General features: G+C 37.0%; 1 protein-coding gene across 3 annotated transcripts in view; it reads right to left on the minus strand.

Annotated features, from left to right (window-relative positions):
- MTA3 (metastasis associated 1 family member 3) overlaps positions 1-17,447 on the minus strand; it is a 145,362-nt gene that overhangs the window by 52,391 nt on the left and 75,524 nt on the right. For all 3 annotated transcript variants that reach the window (XM_076334458.1, XM_076334460.1, XM_076334459.1), the window contains exons 10-14: positions 14,827-14,901; positions 9,522-9,580; positions 6,809-6,933; positions 5,366-5,517; positions 4,622-4,844 (exon numbers count right to left, since the gene is read on the minus strand). In XM_076334458.1, coding sequence (XP_076190573.1) covers positions 4,622-4,844; positions 5,366-5,517; positions 6,809-6,933; positions 9,522-9,580; positions 14,827-14,901 — 634 coding nt within the window. The remainder of the gene's footprint in view (positions 1-4,621; positions 4,845-5,365; positions 5,518-6,808; positions 6,934-9,521; positions 9,581-14,826; positions 14,902-17,447) is intronic.

A 17,447-nucleotide genomic window follows, 5' to 3' on the forward strand; every position in this document is an offset into this window, starting at 1 on the left:
ATAGGAAAACAGAAAACATGCGAGACTCTCTAAAATGATGGGAAACCTGTATCTTGAAGTGCATGTAATTTGGGGCACCATAACCCTAAAGAGGATACAGTACAATTAGAAAAACTCCAGGGAACAACATTACCAACCACAGTTGAAACGGATTCTTTATGAGGTTTTAAACAGACCAAGTTCTTAATCTAGAAAAGTGATGACTGTTGTGCGTATTACAGAGGTCAACGAAATCAGGAATGCTATGGAGAAGATGATAGCGAATGAGGCGTGTTCTTTGAGATTTGAAAGGGTTTTTTAATGATTTCCTTTTTTTAAACTAGATTTGTAGGTCTCTTAAGCTTAGAAAGACTCTCATTGGGGAGTTATTTCTCTTTGACATTCCATCATATCGCTATCAAAATTCAGATTATCTAATGAATGTACTGTGCTCTAGGTATTCCCTGAATAGTAGTATTCTTCGAAACTCTGGGGGAAAAAATAGTGTGTTCTTTTAATTATTTTACTAAAATCTGGCACAACTGTATTCAAAGATAACAGTAGAGAAAATATTTCCATCCTAGATGCAGCCAAAAGATCTTCCATAGCTATCAAAATCAAGGATGTAAAAACCTGTTTGTGAACCCATACCCATAAATGTGACTCACTTCAGATGAATGGGTCGTTTTATATCAGTAAAACATAGGCTGTATGCTTACAAATTCAGTAACATTTTGCATATTCTACTTAATTTTCACTTGCCTTTGTTTTATCAAACCAGACCGTAACAAGCAAGTACTGTGTACCAAACTTGTAATTAAAACTGCAGATTTAAAGGTATGTGAAGTTTTGATCATGAACAGTATACCCATTTCCAGATAACTACATATATATTCTACAGATAATATATTACCATCCACTGAAAACGTTTTGACAATCATGTCTACATAGAGTGTAGTTACCCAAATTTAAATTACTATAATTAATACACTTAGTTATATTGATAAAACTATATCTGAGCAGGGGGAAAAAAAAAAAAAGAAAAATCCCTCAAAACTCTTCCTGTGCTGAAGTAATAAGGTTCACAGATGCATGGCTCAGTCTCACACATATATCAACATGCTCACAAGCTGGAGACAGATCCAATCTCGTCAGTGACTGTCTGGAGAAGAATGCCCACTTTGGTTTCCTCTAATTAAGAGACCTTCCACGGACAGGATAGTTTTGCTTAACTTTCTAAAAAAGATACAATATATTCGAACTAAGAAGGTATTTTGCCTAATTTAGAGCATGGGAATTTCCTCTTACCGAAACGGTTCACCAGTTCTAATTATTCCTGAAAATCCATCAGACAAGTTTATCATCAACAACTACAGCGAGTCTATTATCTTCAGGCAGAACAAAGTTTGAGATTTCCATGATGGCTTGGGCTCCTAGCAGGAGACGCCACGGCTTCTCACCCTTCTGGTGACCATCCCTAGATCGAATTGGGAATGTAAATGCATCGTCTCCACTACCTCCTGCTGGCATCTGAGCAGGGGTCATGCTACACGGTTCACTAATGAGAAAAATCTAATTCTCTGCACTAACTGACGGAATGAAGAACACAGAATAGGACCTTGTTTTCTGCCAGTGGATGTAATGGGCCGAGGGAGATGACGTGGCTGGAATTAGAATAATAAAAAAATGCTCTGCCTGAAATCTCGTTTCACCTAGAAGATGGTTGGGCCCGAGATTAGCATTCTCAGAGGCTTCCATGCCCCTCTCCAAGGCAAAAGAAGTATCTGCAGATGAGTTCGGATGGACTGCAAAAAATCAATTTATTTTATGAGCAAGCTCTGACTGGCTTGTTCAGACTTTCTTTCTCAGAACTGGGAATTAGTTTCAATTACAAGCTGGCACTTCAACAAATTGCATGAGACTAAGAAGGCATAAATCCTGGTACGCTGCTGGGTGAGTGTCCTACCATCCTTCTGTCTTTAGATTTTATGGTTTCTGAGTGTTGGTATAGTGCCTGCTGCAATATAGTTGTGAAACGCAGTTACGTTTTCAAGCACTGGTTTCACACACACAGAGTCAGGTGAGTCTGACAAAGCATCTAAGCGGTCATTAGATCCAAGTTTCAGCACCCCAACATGGAAAACAAATTCCAAATCAGTTCTTGGACGTCCTAACCATCTCATGCCGTATCACATCATGGGTAACCTGCTGCTACTCTGGCCAGCTTATTATCTAAGCACAATTCTAACTTTTGTAACACCAACACAGACATTCATTCAATGCTGTAATTACTCAGTGGTATTCAACTTACGAAGTCATTACTGTTAATCAAGTATCTCATTTAAAAATTAAAAATTTTAAAAATTACTTCATCAAGCTATCCTTAGAAAAGGATTCAGGGCATTCAGGAAGAGAGAGTCTATTTAGTTAGAACATTAAAATCTACAGAGTGCTCTAAACACAGCTCACCAGATACAAGTACATGAACAAAACTAGAAGACTATTTATTTACTTACTTACTTACTAGGCTTTATGCCTAGTAAATATTTAAGCCACATTTAAGAATATGACAATGACAATGCAGGTAAGAGCACTGTACGATTCCAGAGAGATGGATATTGCCAGAAACAGAATACATGTGTGTGTGTGTACACACAGAGAAACATGAGTTAAATTAATTAAACGAGGTATAATCTGGTTTCCACTATTATAAAATAATTTGAATGTTGTGTTCTAAAAGCATTGACAACTGTGACTTCCTCCCCCCCCCCCCCCCATGTTAGGTCTAATCAGGAAGCATCAGCATTCAAAAAGACAAAATTGCAAGGTCCAAATTTTTCTTTAAATAAAAAGAATAATGAAATACAGAGACTACAGGGGAAAAAAAAAAAATCTTTCTGCTCTTGATGTTAATCTGATGTGGCTCTTTTTCATTCAAAGGAACAAAGAGGAAGCACTCACAGCACTGCCAGTCTGATACAAGAATGACTATTTCCTGCTGAAAAGCTCAGCTTTTCACTCCTTTGTTTTAAAGTTGAACTGCGTATATAACACTTGTTCTAGTATGATGATTAACAGTTGGACGAAACATTTTTTTCCCTTCTGTTTTCTTCTCTTCCTTAAACAAAAGCTTCATCCTCTTTCAAACTGAGTTACTGCAGTGAGTGAGAAGAAATAGGGACGTGGATAAAAAAGGTTCAAGGTTCAAGTGAACTTCTAAAATTAATTTTCATCCATGATTTAGCAGAAATCAGTGCCAATTACATAAATTAAAAAGTACAATGCTTCCCTCTCAGAAAATAACTGTTATTTTGTATTAAAGATTAAAAGTACAATCATAGTCCAGCCTTAGACACACTTCTTCCATGAAAGTACAACCCATATGGTTTCCTTAAATCTGAAAGTTGTTCCTGACTTGCATAGCTTTGAAAGAAGAAAGAAAACGGCCAATAGGACAACTAAATAAGTAAAACAAGGACAACGAACAGAAATATTCACCAAGTTCTGGATGACTGCAGAAGTAGGTGAGGAGTTTGCATGTGAAGAATGGCTGGTGTTAAAGCACATAAGGGGAAAATAATTACTCAAAACCAGATTCTAAGCCTCTATGGAGTAAATTTCTTATAATTGGCACTGACATCATCGGCATCCCAGTTAAATATGCTGGGAAAACGTTTAGCGTTAATCTAGTAAACACGGTTATAAACCCAACATCTAATATTCTAAAAACTTTTCTTCAATTCTAATACAACTGACAGTACAATGAGCCAGCGCGGCTCATCTTGGAATACCAAGCGCCTGCTCCGAGAACTGCATCGACGGAAGGCTGGGAAACATAACCAAACAGCATGAGCAGTAAAACAACGCGCTCAGCGCAGATACAAAACCTGCTGAAATATTCAGTGATTTTGCAGCAGAACTTACACACATATGCACATAAAGAGACTTACTGTTGCTACCTACAACTCCTCACAACCTTTTGTCATACTACTAGTGAATTTATCCTTTCTTTATATTTTGGCTATAAAGAACAAGCGTAATATAGGCAAATATTATTTAAAACTAAAATTTCAAACTGGAACAGACAAAAAAAAAAAATAATGATGCAACTATGATGAAATAATAAACATAGCTATCACCACCATCTGATCACCACAGTAACAAAGGGTTGTATTACAGGCAAGATGTAAATTCGTATGCATCCTAAGCGCCTCATTCCTTGATCAACGCCACTGAGAAAAAGTGAAACACGTACAGATCTACACTTTCTGTTCAGCGAAAGAATAAATGAACAATATAAAAGCGAACTTCTTTCACACTGCCTAGCAGGAAGCATGTTTTTTATGTTACGGCATTGATTTTCCCTCCCAGTCCCCGATTTTTTTTTTAATGACAATTTTTTTTGTAAGTGAATGAGGTAATAGGTCTCCCCTTTTCATTCACTGAAATGATCCCCCAGCCCGAAATCTGTTCAAGGCAGCCAGACTTTATCCAATGTGTTGGTGATATGCTGGACAAATGAAAAAATGAAAAGCAAAAGCGTATAGACAAGAAACGTTTATTGAAAAAGAAAATAAAATTAAAAGACAAAAATGGGTGGGAAGCACAGCACACAGAACTAAGAATTAAAAAAACATCTTACATTCTGCCTTAATGGCAGCACAGTTAATAGGGACAAAGGGACGTCTTGCTGCCTGCCGCAGCCGGAGGGTATTTTTGCAGACCTGACGGGCCAGTTTTGTCCAACACGTTGTGTGAAGAAAGAAAGCTTGACGTGTTTTCACTGCCGACTTTGGACTTCCAGTGTTACGAACTGGAGTTCCCTGTGTGGCCTGCCGGGACATGTGAGTTCTAACATGGGATTCCTACAAAAACAAACAAAAAAAATCATAACACATACATCTGAATTACAGCATTAAAAAAACCCACAATTGGGATAAATTCACACGGCTAATCAAATAATATGTATAAGCACTATACAAAAAACTGGGGCTTACGTATGAAGCTGTAAAACAGAGTAGAGAACTCTATTGTGAGTGGATATATAATACCATTCTAGACGAGATATTGTATAGTCCTATTAACATTTTATAGATATCACACCATTTGATTGACAAGATCAAATGTCAATCCATTTCAAATGGATTTTCTCCACCAAAATGCATGAAGTGGATGTTTGCTTAGCTAAGACTTAGTCAAATAAAGACATGGCAGGACCTGCATGCTGTTCAGTTCTACTTAAGACACAAAAAGGATTAATAAATTGAGTTTTGTAATACCGAAGTTGAACACGTACATAAAAAATCATTCCATTAAATATTCAAATCACAGCAGTCTTGTGAAAGCACCACATTTTGTTTTAGGAAATTTATCTACACGTTCCTACCTCTGTAGGTTGGCTGGAAGACAGTTTATCTTCATCTGTCTGTGTGGGCATTTTCAGGCCGCCATATTTCTTCCAATAAATCCAGCAAGATGCACACAATCTACATTGCATGTTAGGAGGACCCCAAGAATACCATTGGTGAGACTGTGGAGCTAAGGAGGAGAAAACAGCACAGGTAAACTGGTGCATGCTACATTCAATATAATAAATCCAAATGCTGTAATAGATGGCTTTATATGGCCATCATATATGGCATTATAAAAGCATTATATTTAATACATTTGACACGGAAAAAAATAAGAACTTGAATTTTTAGGGGTTTTTTTCCCTCTTTTTTTTCTTTTTACAGAAGCACCCCAGACATCAACTCCAAATGGAAATTTCAAAAATGCCTCCCTTTTTAATTTCAAACCAGGGACTTTGTATTGCCAAGAAGAGATTTTCTTCCAGGGGACTACCAAACAGAAAACCACCCCCCCCACACCCCACCCCCCCCAAAAAAAAGCCCTATAAATCCTCCACTATTTCTAATCTTACCCTGGAAAATAGGCTTATTAGGTTGCTTGTTACTTATTAGAATTACTTAAGATCTGTGTTTTTTGCTCAAGTCATGCAAAGTGAGTACTTATAAATCAAGATCCATATAAGAAAAGGACAAGCACTTCTCCTATCGACCTTGAAGATGCATATGTACCTTTACCTTGTGTGTGTGGAGGCTCAGCAGAAAACAGTAATTTAACCTTTTTTCTTTTCTTTTTGTAATCTTTCACAAGAAAACTATTCTTTAAAAAATGTGATTTGAAAAACAACAAAGTATATAACTGGAATTTTCTGTACACAAAATATGGTTTTTATTTAATTGGTGTTTAAGAGACAGGCAGCCATAGCAATGATAAGTGAAGAACCCTCATACGGTAAGCCTTTTCAATTCTTTCCATTTCTGGATTTTATTATATATACTCTCATATAACCTATGTTGAAGGCTGCTATTTCAAGAAGCCCAGCAAGGACCACCAGAAACACACAAAATACTAGGAAAAAAACCAACACACCCTCCCCCTGCCCCCCAACAACAACAGAGGGGAGGAAAAAAACCAAAAAACCAACTCAAACGCGCTGCAGCCTTACAGAAGAACCAAAAGTAAGTTTGAATCTAGTATTCTGAAGGTAAAGGAATAACATATCAGTGTCATCATATTATACTACTTTATCTTTCTGTACTTTCTGAACTGTTAAAAAAAAAATCATAAAGTGGATTTGAATATTGACACTTATCAATATATTGAAGGCAACTCTAACTTAAAGTTATTTCTGCCACACAAGTCATTGAAAATTATCCTCTATAGCATGCAAACAAAAGTACATACATTTGTTTTTAAAAAACAGTGCATATTAAGATTAGCCCAAACTCCTGAATTATTAAAAAAAAAAAAATTCACTTACTGTAGCAGCTTTCACAAGCCCGACCTATTAGTGAGGCCTGTGCCTGGTAGGAGGCTCCCATTGCTCCATTGACTGCAGCAGGTTTCCCATTGTTGCTGGATATTTGATTGGGATTTGGTTTATTGCTTTTTTAAAAAAAAAAAAAAAAAAGTGATTTTACTAACCAGTTAGTCAACATGAAAACAATCTAATTCTGGAATTCTGATGTGTGGTGACAACACCTGTAAAATCTGCTCTAAACAACAAGACTATTTTTATACTCCTCTAGTATTTTCAGCACTGTAAGAGACTTCCTATGTAAAGAGCTGCTTTGATACTCAAATTTACAGATCTTTGTAAAATGCTCTCACATGGTCTAAGCTACTTGACAAGCTAGTAAAAGACCAAGTCTCAGGGTCAAGCATTAACAAAAGCCTGACATAGCACAGAATTTAAGAAGTGGGTTCCAGTCAACAGTCACCTTTACAAGGTGAGACTGGACTTTGCGTGAAGTATAACCAGTAAGAGTAGTAACACTGCCTATAATACTGCAAGGCTGTCCACCCTAGATGAGGGTCTTCTGCCTCCTATCTCAAGCAGAAGTACGTAACTTTCCACCAACTGCAGTAAATGTTAATATCCTATAACCCTGTCAAAGCTCGCCCATATAATATCAGGCTGTTCTGTCTGAGTTCTGTCCTAAATTACTTTCTGAGAAGGCTGAAGAACTGGTTTTGGATTATTTTTACTGTTATATTATTAGTGTGATTATTTTAGCTACTAATACTTCAGTGAAGTAGGCCTTTACAGGTCAGTTAATTCAGAGAGAATTAATATACTCCTCACTAGGTTACGTACAGTATTTCCAAAGCTCCAAGTTTGTGGGTGTTAATTACCCCTTTGACAAGCTATACTCTCAATACAATGCAAGGCTGATACATTGATTCCTAAGATGATTATTCATTACTTTAGGTAGCATAAAATATGTTCAAGATTAGTTAAAATGACTAATTGAAGAAACCTCTGCTGTATCAAGTCTCTACTCGAAATGCCAGCAAGTCTGTCTCCTGCCTTCTCCTTTTTCACTATATCCAGTGAGAGGCAAGTTTACAATTTCCAGGTACTCTTTATCAAGTACCTTGGACTCAAGGAACAAGAGAAGGGATCAGGAGACGACTGTGTCTCCCGCGCTATGATCTGTCGCAGTTACCTTCCAGAGAAGCCATGAATTTAAAGGGACTCTCTGGTACTGAGGACAGAACCTTGCTTTTACTGGAAATACCTTATGATCAAGTTCAAAAAGATATTCAGCTCTGAGAATCAATTCTATTCAGATTTCAAATACAATAAATCACTCTTGAAACAGAGCGTTAGCAATCCATTTGCCCACAAGTGCCCCAGACTGCACAGTTATCAAAGACTTGAGAAGTCCTAACACCCTCTTACCATTGACTATGGATTTTGTCTTGACAGGGAGGCAAAAGACAGACAGTGAGAAAGATAAAGGCAAAAATCCTGTATTTCAAAACAGGTTTTGTCATCCAATACAACTAGTCCCTACTGCAAACATACTAGCAGAAGTCCTGAACTGTCCGTGTGGACCAAGGAAATTAAATTGAAAAAACATTATGTAAAGACTGGGCATCTTACAGTTTTTCTAAAGCAGCCACTTCCCTGAAAGGGTTAGGAAACACTCCTACTAGAGTGTGCAGGTTTTTTTAAAAGGCATCATTTATCAGAGACTTGAGCTTTAAAACTCACAACATTTCTTCAGAGATGAAATTAAAAGACTGAATTTAAAAGTCCGCTGTTTGTATTATTAAATCTGGTTAAGAGAAAAGTCTGTATGAAATATGGAAGCGAAGCTCTATTGTATGCAATTTATACAAGTCATGAAAAAGCCAAGAGTGGATTTTCAAAGTATTTCATTTGGTGTTCTAGTCTTCTGTTGTACAAACACTCACAACAATGGGAAATTCACATATATGTAAATGGAATATACCCACAGAAAGCTTAAAAGAATGTCATCTGTAACCCTTTCTCTTCTCATAATCTTGAGGAAATTATGAATATGAACAAGATAGATTCTATCTTGTTTCTGTAAACTACATGTTAACAAAAGCAGATATAGCATAGAGTTTAAATCTAAAAAACCAGATTAAAAACACCTCAGAAGAACACAGATTTCATTAGACTTGTTTAAAGAGAAAAGATTTCGGGCTGTGTGCCATCTTTAATTTACAGCCAGAGCATCTCTTGTCTCTAGCTGAAGAATAGATTGTATCAACAAGATAAAACTGTAATGGGAAAGTATCCGATTTTATTTTATGTAACTACATTAACTGCTTCTATTTTGAAATATTGCATTTACACAAATATGAAGTGTTGTGCTACAGGGATTCGGAAGCGATTATTCTGGAAAAACTGCTTTATAAATGATAAGGCCCTTCTTGCATGCGAGCAGTCCACGTGGCACTTGATCACCTTTTGTAAAACTTCCCCCTGTTCCAGAACAGGCAGTTTGCAGGTCAAAGACAACGGGCTCAGTTAAGTACAAAGGTTTCATTTACAACAGGAGTTTGTGTCATTTTCTGATTATACCTCTGTATATTCTGTTTGTTTATAACAAATACTAAGAAAGTAACTATCAAAAAGACAACTAAGAAAATATCATGCATGTTACTGTTTCAATTTTACCTATTATTCAAAAAAATGACTTTATTGTTATACTCACTAGGTGGGGATGTATACTTGTTTCAATTTACTTTCTGCTTCAGCCGCTTTAAGACGTTTCTAGTTGAAAAATTAACACATTAAAATATTTTATTATATTCAAGTACGAGATTTCATAAAACTGAACACAATCCATCTTTAAATTATTTCTATTTTGTGATTCCACAAGGGCCTCCAAAACAAGTGTAGAAATCTATAAGATGAAAACCATGAAAAATGAGTTCTCTATTTTTATTATTGTTTGAAATTATAGTATACTGTCCTCCCCAGTAAAACTCACAGGCCTCACATATGACAACAAAACTGTAAAAACGACAGTTACAATTTACATAAATTACATCTACATAAACATGTAAGACATTGTGGCTAACCCTCATTGCAGAATAAGTAGGAAATAAATGAGTGAAATTGCACACAATGAGTCCCTCATCAGTCATGTAACTCTACTTCTCGTACGCTCTGTCAAGCCTGAGGCTAGTATTTTATAAGCAGTACAAGGAAGTGGAACAGTAAAATCCACTTTTAGAAATAACTAAACACCTACTTCTGTTAAGTGCCATTAAAACTGTAGCTCAGGAACACAGCAGTAGCAGGACAGCTACATACTATCAAGACAGTCTGTGAACTTATTAAATGATTACTTTCTTCATACTAGCAACAAACTCAAAACCTGTTGCACTCAAGGTAGTATTATTAACTTCTAAAATGTTATTGCCATTTTATACAAGTAACTAAGATGATAATTTTTTCAGCAATGGCACAAGAAATACAGAGTTCGGATGTCTACTGTCTATCTGAAAGATTTGTCTGTATGTAAAAGATGAAGGAAAAAGATTAATTTTCCTGCTCTTCCTGTACTCAAGAGATTACTTTTGTTCACGGGGGGGGGGGGGGGGGGGAAGGAGAAAAGGAGTTGAAACACAGTCAATTTTATTACAGAGGAGGAAAAAAACCAGCAGGGATATTGATATTCAGCAATAATAAATCAGCACTACCTGCCTGCCTCTCAAGATTCTCCCTTTCTTTCTCAGGTGTTTAAAATCCAGTCCTCCATTTCTCCTACAACAGCCAATTCTCTTCTCTGCTATACTCCTATTTTCTGATATCCAATCTTTGCAAGGCTCACAATCCAGGAAGATATTTCCCACCTTGAGAAAAGTATCATCAAAAGACCCTGCTCTGAGACTCTCTCACCTGAGCCATGAGGTGAGTTACAGGGTTAATCAGCTTTACTGGTTGAGTAGCCCGAGTAAGCCTCCTCATGTAAACCACTGCTCTCTTCCATTTCAGAAAGTTGCCTCTGTGCCATCCATCACCATAACTCTCATTCATAAAAACCACATCTTTGAGGAGCAATCTATGACAAATAGACTCCTAAGCAGTCCATGCCACCACGAATTAATTTCCATGCAATATGAGAGCCCTTTTCCATTTATTTCCAAGACAGGCTTTTTTTTTTTTTTTTTTTTAACAGGTTTTTGCTGTTTGCAGATGCCTAGTTGTGTTCGGAGCTACAGAAGTGACTTCCACCGACACATCTGGTGCAGTTGCAGTCTTTCCCCAGCACCAGGCTTGCCAACACTGCACTGCCTTTGACAGACCCATAGGAGAAATGCAAACACAGTATGCTCTGCCTGCTTAAGTCAGTTTTTACAAGAGCAAGGAGAAAGAACAGCAGCAGCATGCTCCAAGTCTGATAAACTGATAGTTTTTAGTCTGAGAACATTTCACAGCCCCAGCAGAAGAGCTCTCAATGGTGAACTCTTTCTGCTTAACAGCTTCAGGCCACAGGCTTCCCACAACTGTCTCTTTCTCCTTTCCATATTACACGCAACAATATGGAATTTGTTTTCAAACTGAAAAAGCATGTGAGACTGCAGGTCAGCAGAACCTTTCCACAGAGGTTCATAACAAACTGGTCCCATTCTACAAAAAGAATGAATAAATCTCACTGCACACCTAGCAAGATCATCAGAGCAAAAGAGAAAAACACAATAAAGGGAAAGAAATGAGGAAAGTGGCCTTGAAGCACTGTCAAAATGTAAAGGCATTTGTAGGAAGCTGTATCAAGCCCTGATGGCAGTGTCAGTGAGAAGTGACTATACACAGTAATTAAATTTTAGCATACTTTTAATACTGGCATGGGGGTTGTAAGGAATGCAATTTTAGCAATTGCTTTCCTCCTTTATTTACTGAAGTGAATCATATACTGCCTTGTACAAAATAATCACACAATGCCATTCAGTATAAGCTATATTTTTATGCACTAAAACTGTGGTTAACATTGCTCTCTAAAAGCAACAGAAAATGTCACAGCTTGAATTCACACTGACCTATCAACTTTTAAGTGCCAAGAGAGAAGAAAGGATGCAGAAACAAAACTATCAACAAATAATTGCAATTTCTGAGATGAAACCTCTGCCTGTTGAAATTTAGAGGATGAAAAGTGGTAAGCTGTAAAGGTTGGAAGTTGAAATTGAAAACATTTAGAAAAGAAACAAAGCACCCAGTTTGTAACAATAAGGGTAACAAATCACTGGAGCAATGTAACAAAGAGAACTGATGTTTTTCCGGGGGGGGGGGGGGGGGGGGGGATTTACACCTGATCTTAAACAGTAACTATTTCAAACAAGTCGCACAGACTGCATCGTAGGGGAGGTCAAGCTACACTAACCCAGCTTTTCACCTGGGCTCTACTACTTGTAATCAACTACCCTTGAAACTGAATGTTATTTCTTTTTAAGAACTTTTATTTTGAGTGTCAACTGACAAATATCCCAAGAAATGAACATTTCCCTATATTAGTACTGTTTTCAACAGTGGAAATGAATAAATGAGAGGGAAATGTAATAAATTGTCGTAGTATAGTAATTGAGTTATCTTTACATATGTTCTCCCTTTTTCTGTTGCAAAGTCTCAGTAAAAGTGTTTTTGCATTGTATCAGATTTTTAAAGAGAACACCACAAATAATGAGAACACATTTCATTCAGTGGAACGAGCCACCTGGCCTTCCTCAAACACTATATAATGTAGTGGTCATGAAAAGTGCCATATCACCAAGAATGATTACCCAAGGCCTGAATTAGTTTTGCTAGACCGGTTCAGCAGAGACTGAGAACTTTAACATATCTATTTCCCTTCACCTTGACTTGAAGGGAACATGCTCTGAAGACAAGGTGGCAGCAGTATCTCCACTGCCATTAAATCACCACCTTTAGCTACCAAGCAAGAATAACATTTAGTAGCAATTATGACAAGGAAACCTCTCTTATGCCTGACACAATGCAGCCAATTCACACAAAGAAATAAAGATAATTAAAGAGCAAATTTTCACATTAAATCACACCAATCTAGAATTCGGAAACCGTACTTTATGCATAAGATTCAAGTATGCACATTGACCTTTTTGTCTTCCCATTCCCCCAAGCTGCCCTACCCCTCAAGCATGATATTTAGAGGAGAATGACTCTCAAATTGCCACTTTCTTACTGAACATATTTTCTCCCTGAAATGCATTCAATTATCACAGCTTGTTCTGGTGGGGAAAAAAACTCTACAGATACCGTTTTCACTGAACTGTATTATTTTTATCATTTCAGAACAAACTAAACAAGGGCAGGATGAAGTTCTGATCTCTCGTCAGGAAGGATTACAGAAATGTTAACCAGGATAGAAATAAGATATTTGGCCTACACCGGTTTTGTTACTGATGATCATGCATGACCTTGAAAGAACATGTCTAAGGCATTAAATCCTGTGCTGTATTGCCATGTTCTAAGTTTACTTAGTTACAAGTAAAACACAGGCATTTATAAGAGTATGCAAGTTGCAGATAACCATAAAGCCTGTGTTTTTCTTACATGTGAGGCTAAAAAACCTAATCCTGTGGAAGGATACACAAACTCAACACACCATCACACACCTTGATCGCTGTAGCAACAGAATCGTAATGAAGCCCTGGAGAACTTTAGAAAGGGAGGCTCAGACTTTTGCCAACCACTCCAGAGCAAGTATTTCAGAAAAATTTCACAGGAAACAAGATCAGTCTCTGAGCAACCTAAGAGTGTTGACAAAAGTCAATTTGCACTTCAATTTATCCTTACTCCATGGCTTTCAGTATCAATAAAATCTTTTTATCTGATTCTTCAAGATCATCCGTTGCCCAATCCTTAAGAGCTGACAAACAGCACAGCAAATCTCTGCTGGCAATACCTTTCTAGGATAAAGATTAACAGTGCAAAAAAAGTGTTAGAAGTGCAATGAATGGAGACAAACCCAGAAAAACATGCCTTTAAACACAGCATATTATTTTCTATTTGTATTATCCATAGAACTAAAAGGTCCTAGTGATAGCCCAAGATTCTACTATGTGGTAAAAGACTTTTCCCTTACTTTCCATACCCTAACAAGATGATGTAGAAACACTTTCAAATAAAACAGAACAACCTGAAGCAATCATCCTTCTGACACACTAACAAAATCAGGAACAAATCCCAAGATCCATCTAACAATACAGCTGTAATCATTACAGCATAAAATTTACTTTCAACGTGCTGTGCATCCATCGCCACTAATTTTGCAGCAAGTAAAGGAGCCACAGACTTAGATGTTAAATCATAAATTAAAATGGAGTCTTTTAAAATATTCTATATATGTAAATCAAGGAGTAAACTTACATAGAGTGCAACATATAAAAAGCACTAACACTGAAATTTTGCCTAAACCTGCTTAAAATATCCCAGTGTAAGGTACCCAATATAATCTTACCACGTTTCTGCTCCAGAGCAACCCAAACAATCGAACATTCAATCAGAAGGATGAACACATCCACTGTGTGCAGAACGTTCCCAATTTTGTTTTTAAATCCTGGTAATGCCAAAGTAATGTTCTATCATGGAATATCAATAAAAGGTTCATAACATTAGCAGCCACCTTTAACACAATGTATATTCCCTTTCCTTCAGTGCCATGCACAGCTTCACAGCCTAAAGCATTTGCTCTGCAGCCCATTTCCTTCTTACCCCATACTGCAGTAAGAACCAGGAATCACATTGCTACAAACCAGCATACAATACAAATGGCTTAAAAAGCTCTTCACAGCTATGTGATGTACAGTAGGCATCAGAGGATTTGACAATGCACCCTGTGAACCACACAAAACCGCTGGTCTATAGCCATAGATACTGCCATAAGCCTCCCACCGTATTTCTTTTCAAGAACACAAAGAGATTTTTATGCTTTAGCAAGTTCAGACTTTTTAGAGAACGTGGCAGACTGTTTCATGCTGAAATATCCATTAAATTACCTGCTGCACATATCTGTCAGTGGTTTTCCACATGTAATAATACTCAATGATGCTAGTCAGCGACTTCCAAGGGAGCTGAAAAACATTTGTTACGAATTAAAGTGGTTCCAAGAAATTGCAATGTCCGCATCTTATTAAACACATGTTAAAATCAAGTATAGTTGATACACAAATACTAAAATGTGAATGTATTAAATACCTACATTAAAATCCATATGCAAATAAATACACATTACTATTAATAATACACAATCTTTCCTTACAGTTAACAAAGATGCAGAATTACAACAATATTACACATCCAAATCCAAATGTAATTTATTCTGTTTAAGCCATATGGTTAAACAAAATGATCAAAACAGAATCCAGATTTCCATCAGGAAACACAGAAGGTAGTATCTCTATTATAAAGTCTATCAGATGGAGAACAACATCAGGACTAAAATAAATCATCTTGACAAGACTGTGTTCGAGTCTTATGATAATTTTACTTTTAAAAAAATACAATGGTTGTTCTACTTAGTTCACAGGTTTTTCAAGTCCCATAATAACTCAGCTGCTTATACAATATCACTAGTTTTCCATAAACCTCTGCATTCTATTAAACTATTAAAGACTATTAAACAAGAAACAAAAGGATGCTAGGGACAAATGCTATCTTGAGCAACAAGAGTGATACCGACAATGAGTATTGCACAAAAATCTCTGTGCAAACTCAGGGCAAGTGATGATGATGATTATTATTTTGGGTGCACACGTTCATTGGTAAAGTGAAAATGTATTAGCCTAAGTTTAGGGGAGAAAATTAAGCGTACAGCAGCCATTTTTAATTACTACCGAATCACCTATTTAACTCCATACAATCTTTCTATCATTTAGAATAGTAATTCTCTTACAGAATTCATGCAATTTTTCTTCATAACCTGGAAACATGCTACTATTTTGCGCTTGTTTTTTTTCTAGAGGCATGCATTAACGCCAATATTCTCTACTCTCCAGAAATAAGGACGATTTCTAAGAAGTCCCAGAAAATACACACGTGGAAACATCTTTCCAACCTTATTCACTCCACTTTGGGGCTTTCTCCATGTCCTAAGCCAAAAGAATAGGTTCCTGAACCTCTAATTACGTTCCTCAAAGCAACAGAGGAACACCGTACCAAGCTGCCTCTCCCAGCATGCAGGAGCTCAGCCAGTTTTTCAAGCTGCTTGCTTGCAGATACTCAGAGGAACTGAGTCTGGCTCCCACCTCTGCCTTTCAGGAGCTGGGATTCAGGTCCAGACTCAGCTGTGAAATCTTTTTAAGGCAGTGTACCACAGCGTGTAAATCCCTGGTCCAAACAATAGCAGTTTTGTCCATTTGCATTTAACACATAGCAGTGTAACAAATGCGTAAGCTGATGTTGCAATAGGTAGCAACACAATTCGGTTTACTAAAATCCTTTTACCTTCTCGGGTAAATTATGCCTTAAGAGAAATCTGCCCAAGAAGAGGCCAGTGACGGGAACATGTGTTTGGTGTGAGGTGACAGATGAGCTGCTTCTCAGTCTCTAGGTCCACATTCTTCCTGGCATCCAGATGAAAGTCACCCCAACTACCTGCCATTGTCAACTAGTACATTTTAGCTTCTCCGTATTTACTTTCCCTCCTGAACACTTATTAACACATTCATGCTACAGATTACGTTTGACATTTCTCTAGAAAATACTTTAATCTGTTTTAACTATGATTGTGACACCAGCATGTTCATTTACTCAGTAGGCATCTACAATTAAAGAAAGATAATTAAAGTGGTTGGACTGGATAACCATAATCTTTTTACACTTTTGATTCACAACTCAGAAAACCTGCTTGACAAAATGGGTATGAATATCCTGTATTCTGTTTACCTACGCACTCAAATGACAAAACACTGTAGAGGCATGTGAATTTTCCAGAGGTGGCTCTGAACTGCCAGAGGAGCTGTGAACAGCCATAGAATAATGTTCTCTCATTACCAAATTCTATTAAACGCTAATTGAAAGAAGAGAAAAGGACCATCTGCGTGACATTTTTGTAGGAGAAAATTAGCAAAGAGGCATCAGCAGTACAAAAACGGGGAGAGGGAATTTTCAGTTTCTTTAGTTTCTTCAGGGTAAAAATGGACCACTCAAATCAGACCAGCAGGAGAAACTTAGGATTATAAAATATCTTAAAACGAGTATGTTAACTTTAAGGCACGTTTCCACAATTTTCTGATGTTGGAAAACAGTTGCTCCTGTTTTCTATAAACGGTTCAAGTCTGATTCCCAAGGCCTTTTCTGCCATATTTGAGATGTAACAGTTATAAATTTGTGAAAACTGTTGATAATGAAAAACTAAGAATTAACAAGCATAACAGCTGCCTCTTACCATTAGGAAAATAGTTATGTTTGGGGAACATAAAATATTCAGTCTTCTTCCATTCTACTACCCTAGGATGTGAAGTAATCCAAGTACATCAAGTAAATTCAATTAACTTAAAAAGTTTAGGTTGATTAGGATTCACATAGGTTCTTAAAGACAGCAAAACCTCAGCGAATGAGCTGATGTAACAGTTGATGAGTCAACAGCTGATGAAAATGATCATTCAAAGGCTAGACT

This window comes from Aptenodytes patagonicus, chromosome 3, assembly GCF_965638725.1.
Source record: "Aptenodytes patagonicus chromosome 3, bAptPat1.pri.cur, whole genome shotgun sequence".
NCBI lineage: Eukaryota > Metazoa > Chordata > Aves > Sphenisciformes > Spheniscidae > Aptenodytes > Aptenodytes patagonicus.